Below are 19,870 nucleotides of genomic sequence, written 5' to 3'. Positions count from 1 at the left end.
CTGCAGTGAACCAAAGACACTCTCAAAAACGCGGTTTATAATTGCTGGTGTTTCTGACGTCACAAACTACCTTGTAACCAATCACGAAAAAAGAGTGGATCTCTGAGCTGGTAGGAGTGAGTGGAGGCGGGGCTAATTTGCATATTCATAGAATATGTTTTTTTACTAAATGAGGCAAGGGTGTAGAGTTACATTCAAGCTAATTTAAAGCATGACGTTTAAATATGTAATTTTGGTGATCAGGGATAAAATTATTAAGGGATATAATTATTGACAACAGGGGGATTTTAAAAGATAAATTAAATTAAATTAAATTAAATTAAATTAAATTAAATTAAATTAAATTAAATTAAATTAAATACAATTATGTTTATTTTATTTATTTTTTATGTAAAAAAATGACAAATTAAAGATAAAAAAATAAATTAAAACCATGTTAACTTATGTCAACCTTAAATATAACTATGGCTTGAAACTAAATACAAGTTGTTCAACCAGGCATCACTTCCTTATGTAATTAAATGGCAGTTCTAAACATAGTTGTGCCATTAGAAACATAAAATATTCTGAACAAATAAATAGACAATAACAGACAGCATGGTGACATCTGATTGACATACAGTATCTAGAGAATGAGGGGTGTCAGGGGACAGCAGATGTTAACACATTTAAAGATGGAACCATGCAAGGACGCGGTGATGTAACATAAGGACAATATGTCGGACATACCATTTGCGTAACTCCTCATTGGTCACTGACAGAAATTCTGAAAGAATAACCGGAATCATTGTGGAAGGGATTTAGCGGGACTGAGTTTGAGGAGAACATGGACTGACAGAAAAGAGTCAATGGAGGAATCAAAAATGTATCATCTCCATGGTTTGTCCTGTTTAAATGGTCGGTTTTCTTTATCTTTTCCTCCAAAGCATGTATATCATGAGAGAATGATCTCACAAATCTGATGCACTGATGTTTCTATTTATACAAGCAATAAATTAACTGAATGAGTTCAAACAGCATTGGAATGAATATTCGCATGGATGGATGGATGGTCAAGGAGATGGGAAAAGATAACCAGTGTAGTTGAAAAAAATGTGAGGGGTTTGTTAGCGCAGGTCTCGTGAATTGGACTGTGTATAGGAGTGTGTGAGCTGAGAAAAGGTAATGGATTGTGACAGGAGAGAGAAGTAGAAATGGCAGGAAGCGTGTTACTGATCTATATTTCTTGTGTTAAAGAGCAGGGATCAGGTCAGGGCAGAAAGGCTGCAAAGGGTGTAAAATGGAGGATAGTTTGTAGATCATTGCTCTCGACACCATTAGCACTCATATTACTCCCCACAATTAGTGTTAATATACATACTTTGTCAGCTTGGTTGTATTTAATTATATTAAACATTTCAAATGCATTTGCACCTGATCAGTTACATTGAAACATCATAACTTTCATTAATAGGTGAGATTGTAATAAAGTTTTGCACAATTACTGTACTAATAAACGTCCTCTCTGACTCACCTGGGGACACCTGGTGGGGCACGGTTAGGACGAGAGGGGACCTGGGGCGGGGGGGCACCGAAGGGGTCAGGAGAGGCTCCAGGTCTGGATGGCACAGGAGGTGCTCCAGCAGTTGGGGGCCCTGGGGCGGTGCGTCCACCAGGACGAGGGGGCCCAGGTGGGGCCCGGCGCTGGGGAGTGGGACTAGACATTGGAGATCTGTTGAGAAAATAAAAAGATTATTATGTTGGCTTGAGAAAGACAACACACTGATATTCTGTTAAAACTTAATATTCTTCTTCTTCTGAGACTTCCATTTCTGACTAAAGAGCTTTAAAGCTACCAAGCTAGCAAGCGAGCTCACCACCAAGACCTTTTTGACTGTTCTGACTCAGGTTGCCATATCCTTTCTAATCTATCGTCTATCGAAAAGGTATTCAAATGAGTGGTTCCCCTTCATTGTTTTCCCGAGTTATTGTTCTACGTACCTCATTTGGACATTTTTTAAGACGCAGTGTGTTCCTGGCTTTTCTAACAAAATGTTAAAACATGCTAGCAACTTCTACAAATGTGCTAAAACATATGACATTTTGCGTGGCCTTAAAACCCCCAGACTTCAAGCTTTTGAAACAACTTAAAATCTTACAATTTCAAGTTTTTAAAACTACTTCAAACTTTCTGAACAAAAACAATGTTGATTTATTGAAAAAGATGACACTGTACCTGCGCCCTGAAGGTCCTCCTTGTACCTGCAGCCAGGAGTCATCCACTGGTGGGGGCATGGCAGTGGAGATTGTGGTGGTGCTAATGTCACCAATGATGCCGAGGGCCTCTTTCAGAGCATGGTACATGCGCAGCATCTCCTCCCTGTGCTGAGCCTGTTCTGCTGACTCCTCCATTAAAGTGTTCTGGTCTCCACATGAGTACACGTTAGCAAGCAACTCAGCATGGATAAAGTCCTTAGTCTATGGGAAGAGAAAGCACAGACAAGGATAAAAAGCATTTTTGTCAGTGACTACAGGGCTAAGAAACATCCAGTTTGAATCCAGTTAGATTCTTGACTGGACAATTTGATTCTTACATGATACTTATTTGATCCCACCAGGATCCTTTAGGTTTGGATGATAGAAATTGCATAGGAATTATTTTAGGTATATCAAAGCGTAATTTAAAACAGCTTACATTGTTGATCATGAGATGCATGATGGTCTTGGGCATGAGGTCCCTCACAGTCTTGTTGACGATGGCCATGTAGGAATCCACAAGGTTCCTGATGGTCTCCACCTGCCTCTCAAGTTGAGGATCCATGGAGTGCATGAAGCGATCCGAGCCATTCTCCTCACCGGCATCACTCTGCTGAGGGCCATCAAGACATTGATATTTACATATTACTGGCACTAATGAAATTAGGGACACAATAAGGAACAAAGAGTGAAATAGTAAAGCAAATAAATTCAGGCCTATCATTAGTAAACAATCTAGATCACGATTAATTCGAAGATTTTTTCTGGCATCGATCTCCTTTCTTAAAGGGTTAGTTCACCCAAAAATGAAAATTCTGTCAGTAATTACTCACCCTCATGTTGTTCCAACCCCGTAAGACTTTCGTTCATCTTCGGAACACAAATTAAGATATTTTTTATGAAATTTGAGAGCTGGCTCACTCCTTCATAGGCTGCTAGGTAATCGATATCTGCCATCCCAGAAAAGTTAGTAAAGACATCGTTAAAATAATCCAAGTGACTACAGTGGCTCAACCTTAAGTTTATCAAGCGACGAGAATACCTTTTGTGCACAAAAAAAATAAAAAAATAAAATAACGACTTTATTCAACTATTCATTTTCTTCTGTGTGGGCCTCTGATGTGAGTTCACGTAGTGTAACAGTGCAGCGCTTCTGGGTTGTACGTCAGAACGTAGGCTCACTATTGGCCAACACTGGTCATGTGTGTGATATTTTTGTTTTGTTTTTGCGCACGAAAAGTATTGTAGTCGCTTGATAAACTTAAGGTTGAGCCACTGTAGTCACTTGGATTATTTTAACGATGTCTTTACTAACTTTTCTGGGATGGGAGATATCGATTACCTAGCAGCCTATGAAGGAGTGAGCCAGCTCTCAGATTTCATCAAAAATACCTTAATTTGTGTTGCGAAGATGAATGAAAGTCTTATGGGGTTGGAACAACATGAGAGTGAGTAATTACTGACAGAATTTTCATTTTTGGGTGAACTAACACATTAAAGGTAGGGTAGGCAATTTTTTTAACTTTTTGTTATTCTGGTTGAAACTCACTTTACATCCTGATAGCAATCAATAATAGAAGAGGTCTTAATATATAAAACATGTACAAATATCTCCTATGGAAGTCTCAGGACCAAAACATCTTTGTCCAATCCTTGCATTTGATCCGAATGCAATGATACGATGTCAAAGCCGAGCGCCACAAACATACAGCACCCGCCTTTTACAGTTCCTCCTGAACTAAAACAGAGCTCATGCTGAGCTCATACAGAGCTGCTCAAATTTATGTGTTTCTATGTCAAAACTATCAACACCGAAATTAATCTGCAGTCATCAGATTGTACAGGTAAGAGCTCTGTAAGTTTTGAGACATGAGGTAATTTAACGCCGTCCTTGTGACGCTTTGCACTCTGCTGTGTGAGTTCATGTGTTTGGAGGAGGCGTGGCTTTGGAGACGCTCTGAAGGGAGGGTGGGATCTAATGCTTTCAAAACTAGCTTGTTATTGCCATCGTCTCCGAAATTGCCTACCCTAACCTTAACCTGTTAATGGTGGAGTTCACACCATCATTTCAAAGCATTGTTAAATACAACACATAGTGATGCTCAGAGAGAAATAAGTTTGCATATGACATAGACATTTGGAGGAGGGAAAAATCGAACAGTCAGAGACAAATTTAAACTTACCTTCTCTTTATCCTGCAGACAAAGCAAAGAAAGCACAATAAGTTAATAAAATTAGTAAGCTATCAATGTAATTCAATGTGGTTTCTTAGAATTGTGTTGGTTATTGGTTATATGCATGTGCCAGCTGTTACATCACAGGAATGTTCAAGTTAATGTGACTTGAGTTAATCAGTGGAGGCATTCACGTACAGTGATTCGCTCTGTGTAGACTCCAGCTCGTAAGAAGGATGCCTTCCAGCTGTCCACCTCCTCCTGAGTGTCGCAAGCTAATTCCAGTTGCCTGTAGTCTTTATACACGTTCCTGAGACGACAGTCCGACAACGAGCATGGGCAATGAATGAAGTCAGATTGTGTATATACAATACCGTCATTTGAGATGTATTGCATAACTTGCATAACTTAGAATAACAGTTTTTCTCAATCCTTTGGCTCAATTCTCGAATGATTTAAAAAAAATTTTTTTTATTAGATTCTTGTTCACATCAGATTTAAAGTTCTTATTGATTTAAGCAAATTGCATGTGTTTGGGCACATGTGTGCAAAAGAGTAAGTGCAATTGTCCAGAGTAACGTCTCGGTTACATATGGTAACCCTCGTTCCCTGAGGGAGGGAACGGAGACGTACGTCGTGGTGAACGACGAATAGGAATCTCGCTAGAGAGGCCAATCTACTTCGAGTGAAACTAAAACAAGCCAATACACATTGGCGTGCAATCATTTGCATCAGCTGCGCAGCCTCGCAGCGCGGGTATTTAACGAGCAGCTGGTGTGATTGCACTTCAGTTTTTTGCTGAGGAGCCAAGCCTGAAAAGCTGGTCGCCCCGGCGGGTAGCAGCAGATGTGGCGACGGGACGTACGTCTCCGTTCCCTCCCTCAGGGAACGAGGGTTACCATATGTAACCGAGACGTTCCCTATCGTCCGGTCACTACGACGTACGTCGTGGTGAACGACGAATAGGAATCCCTAGCAAAGCGCCACAGCTGCTGCACCCCATCCAGCGCCCCGTGTAAGCCTCCTCACCTTCTTGCCTGGAAGGACGATAGGAGAGGGCTTACACCGAGAGTATCCGTCACTGTTGTTCCGTTATAACCCATACAGTGAGATTATTGGATAACACTGGGAAAGCGTGCCCGATCTGAGGGAGGGGAACGCTGCGGGAGCCACATTCTTAAGGAGAGTTATGTGGGAATAGACATATGGACTAACCCGAGGGTTGTACTGCATATGAGTAATGGGTGACTTAGCCCAAGGGAAAGACACGGGCTTCCATTAGGAGCAGCCGTGGAGAATATACACATATGGGATCCCCGTAGGGTCACACATATGGGACCCAGCCTAGACCCGGTTCTCAAGGATTCAGCGGACAAGGCCTGGCACCGGACACTCCGCCATGTCCGGGCCGAGGGTGTTTGGAGGACTCAACAGGTTTTGACTCTGGAGTAATAAGGTGCACAGTAGGATGCAGCAAGCCGACAGAGCCGGTACTCACCGTGCTTCTACCCGTTTAGGGTGAGAACACGGGAGGACACGGGCTCTACACGTAGGCTATAGAATCTAGCGAACGTGTTAGGTGTCGCCCAGCCCGCAGCTCTACAGATATCTGTTAGCGAGGAGCCACGTGCCAGCGCCCAGGAGGATGCAACGCCTCTCGTGGAGTGTGCATGCAACCTGAGCGGACAGGGCACGCCTTGAGATTGGTAAGCCAAGGCGATGGCATCCACTATCCAGTGGGCCATCCTCTGCTTGGAGACAGCCTTTCCCTTCTGCTGGCCTCCGTAACAGACAAAGAGCTGGTCTGAGGTCCTGATGCTTCGAGTTCTGTCCACGTACATACGCAGAGCGCGAACGGGACAGAGCAAAGCCAGGGCTGGGTCTGCCTCCTCCAGGGGCAGCGCTTGCAGGTTCACTACCTGATCTCTAAAGGGAGTGGTAGGAACCTTGGGCACATAGCCAGGCCGGGGTCTCAGTACAACATGGTTGTCACCCGGCCCGAACTCTAGGCACGATTCGTCGACCGAAAATGCTTGCAGGTCCCCTACCCTCTTGATCGAAGCCAGTGCAATCAGCAGCAAAGTCTTCAAGGAGAGAAGCTTTAAGTCTGCTGACTGCAAAGGCTCAAAGGGAGCATCCTGAAGTGCTCGAAGCACCAGGGAAAGGTCCCAAGAGGATATGGAGGGAGGACGAGGAGGATTTAATCGTCTCGCCCCCCTAAGGAACCTGACGACCAGGTCGTGCTTTCCTACTGTTTTGCCATCTATGTGGTCATGATATGCTGAAATAGCAGCAGCATGTACTTTAAGGGTGGAGGGAGACAGCCTTCGCTCCAACCCTTGCTGCAAGAAGGAAAGCACTGACCCTATCGAACATCTTCGGGGGTCCTCTCTACGGGAGGAACACCACTCGACGAACAGGTTCCACTTCAAGGCGTACGCACGTCTCGTAGACGGCGCTCGCGCAGAAGTGATGGTGTTAAGTACCTCTGGGGGTAAGTCACCTAGAACCTCCGCGTCCCGTCCAGGGACCAGACATGGAGTTTCCAGAGGTCCGGACACGGGTGCCATAGGGTGCCCCGTCTCTGAGTCAGAAGATCCTTCCTCAGAGGAATGGGCCAGGGAGGGACTGTCACGAGGAGCATGAGTTCTGGGAACCAAGTCCGGGTGGGCCAATAGGGAGCCACCAGAAGGACCTGCTCCTCGTCCTCCCTGACTTTGCACAGGGTCTGTGCAAGTAGGCTCACTGGGGGAAATGCATATTTGCAGAGGCCCCGGGGCCAGCTGTGAGCCAGTGCGTCCGTGCCGAGTGTTCCCTCGGTCAGGGAGTAAAACAGCTGGCAGTGGGAGGTCTCTGAGGAGGCAAACAGGTCTACCTGAGCCTCCCCGAACTCTCTCCAGATCAGCTGAACCACCTGGGGGTGGAGTCGCCATTCTCCCGGGAGCACAGCTCGTGATAGCTCGTCGGCCACACGGTTGAGCACACCGGGGACATACATGGCTCGAAGCGACCTCAGACGCTTCTGACTCCAAAGGAGGAGATGGCGGGCGAGTTGCGACATGCGACGGGAGCGTAGACCACCTTGACGGTTGATGTACGCAACGGTCGCAGTGTTGTCCGTACGGACCAGCACGTCTCTGCCCTGTAGCGGCCTTTTTAGGCGGCTCAGAGCGAGACGAACTGCTAGCAACTCGAGGCAGTTGATGTGCCAGTGCAGTTGGGGGCCCGTCCACACCCCTGATACTGCATGCCCGTTGTACGTGGCACCCCAGCCGGTGGCAGAGGCATCTGTGAATACCACAGCATGCCTGGACACCTGTTCCAAGGGGACTCCTGCCCGAAGGAACGAGGGGTCTGACCACGGGCTGAAGGTCTGGCGGCACGCCGGTGTGATTGCCACCCGGTGAGTGCCGTGATGCCACGCCCATCTCGGGACTCGGCCGTGAAGCCAGTGCTGAAGCGGTCTCATATGAAGCAGCCCGAGCGGAGTTACCGCTGCTGCCGCTGCCATATGCCCCAGGAGCCTCTGAAAGAATTTCAGTGGGACCGCCGTCCTGCCTTTGAACGTGTTCAAGCAGTTCAGCACCGACTGAGCGCGTTGCTCTGTGAGACGCGCTGTCTGGGCGACCGAATCCAACTCCATACCGAGATAAGAGATCCTCTGCACGGGGGCGAGTTTGCTCTTCTCCCAGTTGACCTGAAGGCCCAGCTGGCTGAGGTGCCTGAGCACGAGGTCCCTGTGTTCGCATAACTGATCTCGAGAGTGTGCCAGTATGAGCCAGTCGTCGAGATAGTTGAGAATGCGAACGCCCTGTTCTCTCATGGGAACAAGGGCCCCCTCCGTGACTTTCGTGAAGACACGAGGAGACAGGGCCAGCCCGAAGGGCAGGACCTTGTACTGATATGCTCGACCCTCGAACGCAAAGCGCAGAAACGGCCTGTGTCGAGGAAGAATCGAGACATGAAAGTACGCGTCCTTCAGGTCGATCGCTGCAAACCAATCTTGGGGACGGATGCATTCGAAAATGCGTTTCTGCGTAAGCATTTTGAACGGTAGCTTGTGAAGGCTCCGATTCAAAACTCGCAGGTCCAAGATCGGTCGTAACCCACCACCTTTCTTGGGTACAATGAAGTAGGGACTGTAGTGCCCTGACCTCATATCGGCTGGAGGGACCGGCTCTATCGCGTCCTTCGCCAGTAGGACTGCGATCTCCGCGCGCAAGACATGGGCATCGGCTGCTCTCACTGTAGTGGAGTGGATGGCCCGAAACTTGGGGGGACGCCGGGCGAACTGAATCGCATAGCCGAGCCTGATGGTCCGAATGAGCCAGCGAGACGGACTGGGGAGCGCTAGCCAGGCTCGCAGAGACCGTACAAGCGGGACCAAAGGGACCGTAGGCGTACCCGGAGTGGGGCAGCGAGGTGGAACACAGGGGCTCGGCTCGGGAGGCTCTCTCTGGGAGGCGGCCCGTAGCGGAGTCTGAGTGTGCTGTGCAACACTTACCTGGTTCCACGAGGCCGGAGGTGCAGGAGGCGGCTTGGTTGCGTTCTCGAACTGCACACTGCTGCCTGCTGGCGATAGAAGAGGCGGATGAGAGTGGTGAGGATTCTCTCCCCCCACTGCTCTCCGGGCCCTCTTCGGACCCAGAGACGGAAGAAACTGCTCTTTTATTGAAAATTTGGGTACCGCTGGTTTTGAGGCCAGCGGCGGAACAAAAACAAAAGGAAACAAAGGATTTTCCACCCGGCCCTCTTCCGGGGGATGGAGCGATGCGGTCATCGTCTCCTGGAGAGCAGTCCCTGCCATCTCTGGGTCGCCCGTCCTAGGGCCGCTTGCTCCTGGCTTTGCCGCCCTTCTTAGCGGGGTCCTGGACGGGCGGGGCGGCCCGCCTGCGACTGGCTCCACGGCGCCGTTTAGATGGAGGCTGCTGCGGCGGCGCGGGAGCAGGGGCAGACGCAGGAGGCCGCCCTCGGCGACGAGCAGACTGAGGGGCCGCAGGCGGTGGGGTGGGAGCAGCAGCTGGCCGTCGCGGCAGGATGTGTCTGATGGCCTCAGTCTGCTTTTGTACAGCCGAGAACTGCTGGGCGAAGTTCTCGACCGCGTCGCCGAAGAGGCCGGTCTGGGACACGGGGGAGTTAAGGAACCGGAGCTTGTCGGTCTCCCTCATGTCGGCCAGACACAGCCAGAGATGGCGTTCCTGGACCACCATGGTGGACATCGCACGACCCACCGACCGCGCGGTCACCTTCGTCGCACGAAGCGCGAGGTCCGTCGCGATACGAAGTTCCTGAAGAACTTGGGGATCGTGACCACCCTCGTGCAGGTCCTTCAGTGCCTTGGCCTGATGGACCTGCAGCAACGCCATAGCGTGCATGGCAGAGGCGGCTTCCCCACAGGCCTTGTAAGCCTTGCCGGTTAAATCCGACGAGTACTTACAGGCCCGGGAAGGAAGACACGGTTCTCCACGCCAAGTGGAGTTAGGGCACAGTTGCATCGCAACGGCCCGTTCCACTGGCGGGATACGCGTGTATCCCTTAGCCGCCCCGCCATCAAGGGTGGTGAGGGAGGAGGAACCACTGGGACGGTTTCTGGCAGTGAAAGGTGCCGTCCATGTCCCCGTAAGCTCCTCATGCACTTCCGGGAAGAAAGGCACTGGGGTGGGTTGCTGAGAACCAGCACGCGCCACCCCGAGATACCAATCGTCCAACCTCGAGGGTTCGGGACACGGTGGAGGATTCCACACGAGCCCGACCCCTTTGGCGGCCCGGGAAAGCATGGCCATCATCTCCGGGTCCGTCTCAGGCACCGCTGGCACACCCGAAGGAGGCAGCGGTGCCGAGTCGTCGTCCGCAGAGAGGTCTGACCCACCCTCCGATGCAGCGATCGACATCTGGTCTTCAGGGGGAGCCCCAAAGGAGACAACCGGTACACACCGCGAGGATGGTCCAGCTTTCTCCAATGAGGGCTCCACTGGCTGCGGAGCATGAGAGGGGTGAGGGTTCCTAGGGGGTTGGTTCCCCGAAGGAGACGCGCTCACCGTAATCCTCAGGTCACCCGTGTCACTGCCCGAAGCAACCCTCTGAGGAGGATTGGATCGAGGCAGAGGCACGGGGACTCCGCCCCTTTGCAGGAACGTGAGTCTCGACCGCAGCTCCGCGATGGTCATCTTCCCACAATGGGTACATGACTCATCCACCAACGCTGCCTCAGCGTGTTTAATGCCCAGACACACGAGGCAGCGTTGGTGACCATCCCGTGAACCCAGGTAACGACCGCATCCAGAAACACACAGATAGAAAGTCATCTTTAAAAAGACGCTCTCTATCTGTGTAAGCTCTTTTAGGGACTGCTCTCACTGGTGCTGAAACACGCAGGGGAACAGTCACTGCGAACACAGACAGGAATGTGCACCTGTCTGTGCGCTGTCTCTCTCTTACCAGCTGTTAGAACAGCCTTTGAGCGCTCTAATGGCGCACCTTACCAGCTGTTATAACAGCTTTTTTTGTTTGCTCAGTATGTAAAACAAAAAAAGACAGAGAAGGTAAAGAGAGAGAGAAAGAAGACTGCTCGCGCTGCCGTGCTGTAACGCCCGCACCGGGAAGGAGAGGTCCGAAAAGGCTTGTCTTGTCACTCTGTTTGTAGAACGCATCGAAGTGCTTGGCTCCGAAGCAAAAAGCTGAAGTGCAATCACACCAGCTGCTCGTTAAATACCCGCGCTGCGAGGCTGCGCAGCTGATGCAAATGATTGCACGCCAATGTGTATTGGCTTGTTTTAGTTTCACTCGAAGTAGATTGGCCTCTCTAGCGAGATTCCTATTCGTCGTTCACCACGACGTACGTCGTAGTGACCGGACGATAGGGAACCAAACGCACATTGCTTGTTTATCAAAAATGATGAGTTGATTTTCAGTGAAATTGTCCTACTCTTAACAACTTCTAAACATTCTTTTATCATGTGAGCCATCACTTGCTAAATGGTGCATTTAGTTGTCAAAATCTGTTAGACATGCATGTATATTCCATAAATATCTGACATGGAATGTTTGTAATGTCTGTTAAATTGGCAAATAGCCTGACGTTATATTGAAATAGAAATTACAATCTTAATCAACCAATAAAATTTGGAAATATAAATATTGAGTTTGCCCAGCACAATCACTACTATGTTTCAACATTGAGGAACGTCACAACCCTAAACAGCAGCAGCTACAGCAGTACAGTATAAATACATTTGTATTCATACAGTACAATTATTTTTGTAAAAATGTTTTACACTTAAACTGAAAATTCACAGTTGCTTGCCATGGAAGAGCAATAGGAAGACATAAAAGAATGTGAGATGGTGTTAGGGGAAGACATAATAGAGTGTGTAAAAATGAACAAGCAACTGCACTGTAAAAAAAAATTACATCCCCAAGTAAAAAATTTCAAGTGACCGATAACATCTAAATTTTTCAATTAGTCTGACGTATTATTTCTCATTGAGCCAATGTTAACAGACTATTGCAACAAGAATTTCACTTGGGCCAATTGAAAAATTTAGATGTTATCGGTCACTTGAAATTTTTGATTTGGGAGGGTTAGACATTTTTTACAGTGTGTGAATTTTCATTTTACATGTAACATTTGACAAAAATGTACTTCATAAATACAAATGTTCATTTGTTGTGTGTGTGTACAACAGTATTGACTTCTAGTAAAATTTTACATTCTGTTGAAATCTGAATCTAAAAAGCTCAGTGTGATACACAAGAGCGTTCAGCTAAACAAAACTGACATTTTTTCAAAGTCAACAAATTATCAACAAATTGTCAACAAAAAAAAGTAGAAAAAAAAAATTTAATTTGTATATAACAAATTTTGCCATGGTGAAAAACATTTAAACATTTTGATGTTTATGGCTCACATGATGACAAAAACACTTTTTACTGACACAATAACTAGATTTTCAAGCATGAATTAAATGTTTTGGGTGAGTTACTACATTTTGCAGACATGTAATAGAGTTCTGTGGTTCCAGCAAACAGTTGAGAGGGTTAGAGAATTGTAAGACTGTTTCAAAAAATGGGCCTAAGCCATTGAGAAAAAAGTATTACTGCAATAAGAAGAAATGTTACCTGAGCACCAAAATCAGCATATTAAAATGATTTGTGACACTGAACACTGGTGTAATGATGCTGAAAATTCAGCTTTGCCATCACAGGAATAAATTACATAATTTTTTTTTATTAAAATAGAAATTAATTATTTTCTATTAATTAATTGATAGAAATATAATTAATTTGTAATAATATTTCAAAATATTACCGTTTTTACTGTATTTTAGATTAAATAAACGCAGCCTTGGTGAGCATAAGAGACTTCTTTCAAATATCATGTGACATGAGATCATGAGACCTGAGTAATGACTTCTGAAAATTTAGCATTGCCATCACATGATTTAAAACATATGAAAATAGAAAATAATCATTTAAAATTGTTATAGTATTTAACAATATTACTGTTAAATGCAGTCTTGTTGAGCATAAGTGACTTCTTTTAAAAACATTAAAAAGTCCTACAGACTCCAAACTTTTGAATAGAAGTGCAAATTAATATTTGATTTTTGTATTTCTGAGAGCTCTGTGGAGAGTAAAATGTTTGTTTTTTTCTCTTACCTTTGTTCAGTGTTAAAGAGAGCAAACACATGCTTGCTGGACATGAAGCTTTTCTCTATATCTCTGAGCTTCAGGTTGTCCAATGGCAGCATGTACTTCTTCTCTTTCTCCTGCAGGGGGCAATAAGCACAATTAAAGAGGAATAAGAACAGAGCAAAAAAGAACACTATCAGATCAGGGACTACTTTAGAGTTATTATAGACCAAAATAGGCATAGCTGATCCTGCATTTGCAAAAACAAGCAGCTTCACAGAATAGAGCTATGTTTAGAATACAATACTGCACGCTTCTGTATGGTAGTATCATAGCCTAGAATTCTTTCATGATTGCATGTATATGAATACATGGTACAAATTCAAGGGTATTAAACAACACTGTTAGTGCTTGTGTTTCGTCCAAAGCAGCTATCACATTAAAGGGTTAACACGTACTTGTGATGCGAGTATTGATTCCACACTGGAAGCCTGCAATGGCACACTGAGTATCATGCGTTATGACTCATACACTTAATCAGGAACACACAAGCTGGAGATGGAAATCCTGTATAGACTGAAGTAAATAAACTGTACTCTATTAAAGTGTGGGTATTCTTTTTATTATTATATTTATTTATTTTTGTATACCTAAAGGGGACAGAAAATTTTGATTTGTCATTTTGATTGATGCTTATTCCTTTTGAATATAAAAGCTATTGAGAGATGACATGAAGAGTGTAGGAGGAGAAGAGGGAGTGAAGATGAAAACACTTGCATGTTAACAGGGTGAAGCATGCACATATTGAGTAACCTTCTTACAAACCACCAGAGGAATTCATTTTAGCATCAACACAAAATTATCCGTATAGAAGCTAACCTTAACCATACTTGAAGCCAGAACTCTAATATACTTATATATTATAAGATTATTTATTGATTGTCCTTTAATCTGAGATTAAGAATCTCTTTTTCAGAAGTGTCCAAGATGAGCAGCAACAGAGATTCTTACAGTATTACAATAACAACAGTGCCAATACTTATTTAAATACATTTGAAAATTCCAAAGATTTAAAAATACATATTGACACCAAGTTTTGTATCTTCAAATCATTTTTGAAAATGATCCCAATCACTAGGTGCGGCACACCGAAAAGCTTGTTTCCCTAATTCAGTTCATACCAGTGGAGCCGATAGTTTTTACAAGTTCTGTGAACGTAAAGAATATGCACCAACAATTGCAAAGATATGATGGTAACAGACCATGGTAGAATAGGTACCAATGCTTTAGTCTGCGTGTCGATAATGAAGATCAATATACTCTATTATACAGCTCACAATGGTGAGTTCTTCTAAAATTACAATTTGTTATAAACTTTGGTGTTAGAGAGCGTCTAAAAAACATAAATGTTTGGTAAAGGCTATAGCCTGATACATGGATGAAAAGCTGACTGATGGATGGATGGGGGTGGGTAGACCAGTCGCCATGTAAACTGGTAACCGTGCACACCATGTGAAAAATACTAGGTTTATCAACACTAAATAGGCAAGGACTCAAAAATAATTGTCACAGAAGGTCATTTTAAGTGATTTTAAGTGACTAGTCAGTAAGTGACTATATACTCTCATGTTAACACATAATGTTCAAGTCATAGCTATACTCTCGTGAAAAGTCTTCCATTGTAAATGCATTACTGTAAACACACTTTTGATTGTTTTAGAAAACTGATGAAGAAGTTTAAATGATTGCCTGTGGTAATCGACAGAATCTTTGGCATAGAGCTGAACTTCAGCTGAACACAGCATTCCTTTAAAAACCTCAGAAATTCAGACTGATTTTCAAACACAAGGCTCCAGAACGCTGACCAAGCAGACGGTGTCATCTAGTGACGATAAACTTTCCATCCACACTGCCAGTCTCAGAGATTAATGTCCACAAAAACCAATGTAAGGGGAGCCCCCGACACCAAGGACGGATCAAACAGTGTGAGGATTATTTATGTCTCTTGTTTATAGGCCACATCCATGTTAGCATCTTATTTAACATTTAATAAGAACCCTGCTGCATTTCAGAGAAACATTCTGTGGTGAGCATGAACTTCAGCCTTAATGTGAACTAACTTCCGAAGCACCTTAATTCTGCAGGCATGTTTTAAAACACAAGGGCCAGGATAAAGAGCCCTTTATCCAGTACGAGTAAAGGAAGTGAGGTTCAGAATAAATAGCAGCATGAAGAGAGGTACAGACCACATGACTACACATCTGGAGATATTACAATTCCGCCTCCATGCCAAGAAACTCAGTCAGCACCACCACCCACAACTTCACACACACACATACACATACACATACACATACACACACGCACAAACACACACACATGCACACACAAGTCTGGTTCACAATCTTTGTGAGGACTCTCCACAGACGTAATGGTTTTTTATACTGTACAAACTGTATATTCTATCCCCTTACAATCACCCTACCCCTAAACCTACCCATCACAGAAAACTTTCTGCATTTTTACATAAAAAAAACAAAAACAAATTCTGTAATGATTTATAAGCTTGTTTCCTCATGGGGACCTCAATTTACGTCCCCACTGTGAGACGAGTCCCCATGATTCAGTGTGCATTCAGGTTGAAGTCCCCACCGGGATAGAAAAACACACACACACACACACACACACACACACACACACACGCACACACACACACACACACACACACACACACACACACAGAAATACATCTCAAAGAAAATGTTGAGTCTGACAGGTCTTCATTAGTACCAGCTTTCCTTGTCTTACTTTTTTGTGACCTCTGACCTCTCACTTCCTGTTTAACGAGAAAAGAAACATAAACTTAAGGCGGAGGGAAAAAATGCTCCAAAAAAAGCTCCACCTCTTTCTCTCCCTCTGCCTCTTTTCAACTCTTCCAGGGGAAAGTCAAAAGTCTGCCACGTCAATTCTGAAAAATCTACATTTGAAAAAGTACGAAAAGACGCTGTGCGTTACAAATTAGTTTTGCGATGCAAATACTGCATGTATATCATCATTTTGTATATCTGTTATCTAAGACTTTGCCGCTGATCTGAGGGGGATTTATGAGTCGACGGGAGTGAAAGGGCCAGGAAACCTAACTCTTCTTGCCACCCACATTCTTTGCCTTCTCGTACCACCATCAAACACGCAGAGGTTTTAAAGGACCCTCCTCTCCTCCTCCTCCCCCACTCACCCACCACTCTTTGGCATCTCACACAATCGGACGTCCAGCCGAAAGGAGCAAGAGCAAAAGAGAGACAGAGACGGAGAAAAGGATGGATGGAGGTTTTCGGAGGACAATCGAAACGTCTAATGCCAAATCTGATTGCCACAGATGCATGAACTTTTGAGGTATTTATTGTCCCTTTGAAGTTTTTATTATTTGCATATGGTAGAAACAAATCTGAAAGTTTAAAGTTAAAGTGGGACAATGGGCTGTCCAACAGCTAGGAAAACTGGGGGAATTTTAAATGGGTATATGAAATAAAATAGATAAATTATAGATAGATATAAATAATGGATATATGTTTATAGAACATGAGCAAAAAGTGTATACATTCTAAAAGGTCTGAAATGCATCTTGGCAAGCTTCTCTAAATAATAAACAAGTGAAATATGTTTAATAATAAATCATGAAATAATTAAACAAGTAAAACTGATGCAATATGACCATGGCAAACGGCCTGCTGTAATGCTCCATTTTCAAGCAAATACAAAGTCAAAAGTCACTAATAAATATCAACTTTCTCATTTCCCTTTTTCTATGCTTACTTCCAAAAAAAGATTTGAAAAACAGAATGCATGTTCAAGTTGTACATCATGATCGTTAATGTTTTGTACAGATTCATTCCTCAGTGCTGTTGGACTCATCTCCCTGTGAAGTGCCATTCCCGCCCCGCTTTCCCAGTGTTCAGACTACCTGTTCAGGGCGTAGAGATTGTACAGTAGTCTGCACATTGGTTAGGCTGTGTGGGGGTTCACACACATCATCTTGTTCTGTTCAGAAACACTCTCGTCATCATGTTTCTGTATGTCTACCCATGGAAATCTGCATTCCTTTATGTGCTAAGTAACGTCTTTGTGTTTAAGTGCGTTTAAGGAAGGGGGTTACATATCTTAGTTAGCTAAATCGAACAAAACTTTCCCTGGAGACATTCAGGATCATATATATATATATATTGCATCTAACATAAAAGTATTTGTTTATATAATATATGTGTGTACATATATTATTATATTTATTTATTATATACTGTCTGTGTGTGAGCATGTCTGTGTGTGGAAAGAAAGAAAGAAAGAAAGAAAGAAAGAAAGAAAGAAAGAAAGAAAGAAAGAAAGAAAGAAAGAAAGAAAGAAAGAAAGAAAGAAAGAAAGAAAGAAAGAAAGAAAGAAAGAAAGAAAGAAAGAAAGAAATGTGATTCACTGCAATGTTGACTTGATGGAAAATAAAAATCTTTTCGCTGTGTATAATTGTCATTGTTTGGACTCTTATTTCATCCACTTGGACCACAAAGAAATTGTTTTGGCACAGGCAGGACATAACTGTGGGGGTGTGTTTTTTTTTTTTTTAAATGAGGAGATTAAATGAAAAACAATTATATGCAAAATGGATTTATTTTTTTTTAAATGTAATTTAAGTCATTTTGGACTAGGAACTCCTTTGTTTTAAAAGGACTTTCTCTTCATGCTTAAACTAACTACAGCAAGGCCTTTTGGGAAGTGTTGGACCAAAATCTGGTATGTATGGTAATGAAAACCATATGCCACCTTCCCAACCCCCAGAGCAGCCCTCCCACCAGCCCCTGGTCTGCTTCTCCTCATGCCTCATGCCTCAGGACTGACAGTGGGGGTAGGGTGGGGGTCACAAAAGTACCATAACACCTGTGCTTGATCAGACCATCAAGACGGCAATACCTGGCCATTACTGAAGTAAAAAACAGAACTAATGCACTCATTTATACTGTATGGCCTCATTCATCTCATTCTCCTTTCTTGAATCCAATGAAGCGGTGCATTTACAGCATGGGTTACTGGTAGGAGGATAAGATGCTTTCATTGTGAATTTAGAATAAATATAGCCTTACTGCTGATGGAAATAATACTGAACTTAAAAGCACAGAGTATATGAAAAGAAAACAAGGCCGCTTCAGGGAAACCATCCCCTGTAATGCGTATACTGTGAGTTGCATCAGATAAAAAGCTTTGCTAAATGAAAAGCAACCAAGAAAAGACATCAGGGGACTCACCTCATCATCTTTGTACCAGGACAGATTCTCAGCGGTCAGGACAAACCAATATTCCTTCGCTCCTCCTTTCATGATGCCAATATTATTGATGGTCAGCCAACCCTTTCTGATCACCTAGACACAGGCAAACGTGTGGGACGTAATAAATTATACAGTCATACAGTCGTTGTTATACTTATCAAATATATAAATGAATGAACAAGTAATATTGGTTAAAAATTAGTGTGAGAATAATGAAGCATGATACGAGAGACATAAACATGCAAAGCTATGTAGGAAATTAGTTGGGACAATGACCAATTGTGCAGTTCTGCAGTCATACAAAAATATCTGAATGCAGAATGATTGACCAATCAGAATCAAGTATTCCAGAAGTATTCCACGTTATAATTTCAAAATTCTGTGTATGTGAGTGTGGGATTTCTCAGAAGAACATTGCAAATACAGTGGGGTCCTAAAGTCTGAGACCACTAGTGAAAATGTATCTACACTACCGTTCAAACGTTTTGGTTTTTAAGAAATTAATACTTTTATTCAGCAAAGACGCATTCGTTTTTTTCTTTTGAATGTTTTTTTCTTCATGGAATCATGAAAAAAATTTATCAAAGTTTTTATAAAAATAATAAACAAATATAAATTGTACTAATATTTTTACTGTATTTTTGATTAAATAGTAATACTGCAGCTTTGATGAGCATAAGAGACTTCTTTCAAAAACATTAAATATTTGAAAAAATATACTGATCCCAGACTTTTGAACAGTAGTGTTTTAGCAAATTTGTAATCCCATTTAAAAGTTGTACTTCAAAAATCCACATGAATTTAAAAATGTCATATTATTTGGTTGCTTTTTTTCAATTTAGGAGTAAATAAAAAAAATAAAAAAAATACAGTGATTAGTACTGATTAGGCTTAATTAATGATCATAACCAGCTATTTGTCTTTTTGTAAAAAAAAACAAAAAAACACCACAATGAGGACCATAATAATCAAAATGTAATGCTTTATTTTAAATACATTTTATATTAAAACGGCAAAGTGCATTAGTAAACCACACACACACCAAAGAGGCCGCAGTCAATGCACACTTACCATTATCTCATCCTGAGGCGTGTTGGCATAGCAACAGTAGCAAAGCAAAGACAGGGTTTAAGATAGGTAATTATAAACTGGAAAAGGCAGCAGAGAGAACAGACAAGATGAACAGAATACAAAAGTAGCAGAAAGATGCTAAAACATTTCAGTCACCAGTTCACACCACGAACACAAGAAATACAAGATTAAATGGAACACGCAATAAGATAATTCAGGCTCAATATGTGAATTATTCCTAACTAGAAATAGCAAAAATGTAGATCACAATACTCTTAAAGGGGTCATGAATTGAAAAATCTAATTTTCCTTGATCTTTTGACACATAAGATATCATTGTACTATAAAAAATATCCTGTAAGTTTCAGAACTCAACACTTGAGTCCTTGTTAGTCCAAAAACAGATTTTATTGAAACCAGGAATCAGATCAACACCTACTTCTACATGAT

The 19,870-nt window shown here is 43.3% G+C and overlaps 1 protein-coding gene and 1 long non-coding RNA gene across 8 annotated transcripts in view; one reads left to right on the top strand and one right to left on the bottom strand.

Moving 5' to 3' along the window:
* The window catches only part of dnm1b (dynamin 1b), a 68,971-nt gene that overhangs the window by 5,005 nt on the left and 44,096 nt on the right, over positions 1-19,870 (bottom strand). For 3 of the 7 annotated variants that reach the window (XR_014206051.1, XM_082169731.1, XM_082169730.1), the window contains exons 14-21: positions 19,421-19,432; positions 18,329-18,442; positions 13,068-13,177; positions 4,608-4,719; positions 4,419-4,430; positions 2,675-2,848; positions 2,216-2,457; positions 1,514-1,711 (exon numbers count right to left, since the gene is read on the bottom strand). Coding sequence is in view for 5 of the 7 variants with exons in the window: in XM_082169731.1 (XP_082025857.1) it covers positions 1,514-1,711; positions 2,216-2,457; positions 2,675-2,848; positions 4,419-4,430; positions 4,608-4,719; positions 13,068-13,177; positions 18,329-18,442; positions 19,421-19,432 (974 nt within the window). In the remaining 2 variants the exon portion in view is untranslated. Of the gene's footprint in view, positions 1-729; positions 767-1,513; positions 1,712-2,215; positions 2,458-2,674; positions 2,849-4,418; positions 4,431-4,607; positions 4,720-13,067; positions 13,178-18,328; positions 18,443-19,420; positions 19,433-19,870 lie in introns of all 7 variants that reach the window. The other 4 variants (XR_014206050.1, XM_082169734.1, XM_082169732.1 and 1 more) reach the window with 3 other exon arrangements.
* LOC309498827 lies at positions 15,626-17,493 on the top strand. Its single transcript, XR_014206053.1, has 2 exons — positions 15,626-16,433; positions 16,925-17,493. It is a non-coding gene; the product is annotated as an uncharacterized lncRNA (long non-coding RNA).

Source organism: Leuciscus leuciscus (genome assembly GCF_965113295.1).
Source record: "Leuciscus leuciscus genome assembly, chromosome: 5".
NCBI lineage: Eukaryota > Metazoa > Chordata > Actinopteri > Cypriniformes > Leuciscidae > Leuciscus > Leuciscus leuciscus.
This window is presented reverse-complemented; position numbering and strand designations above follow the sequence as displayed.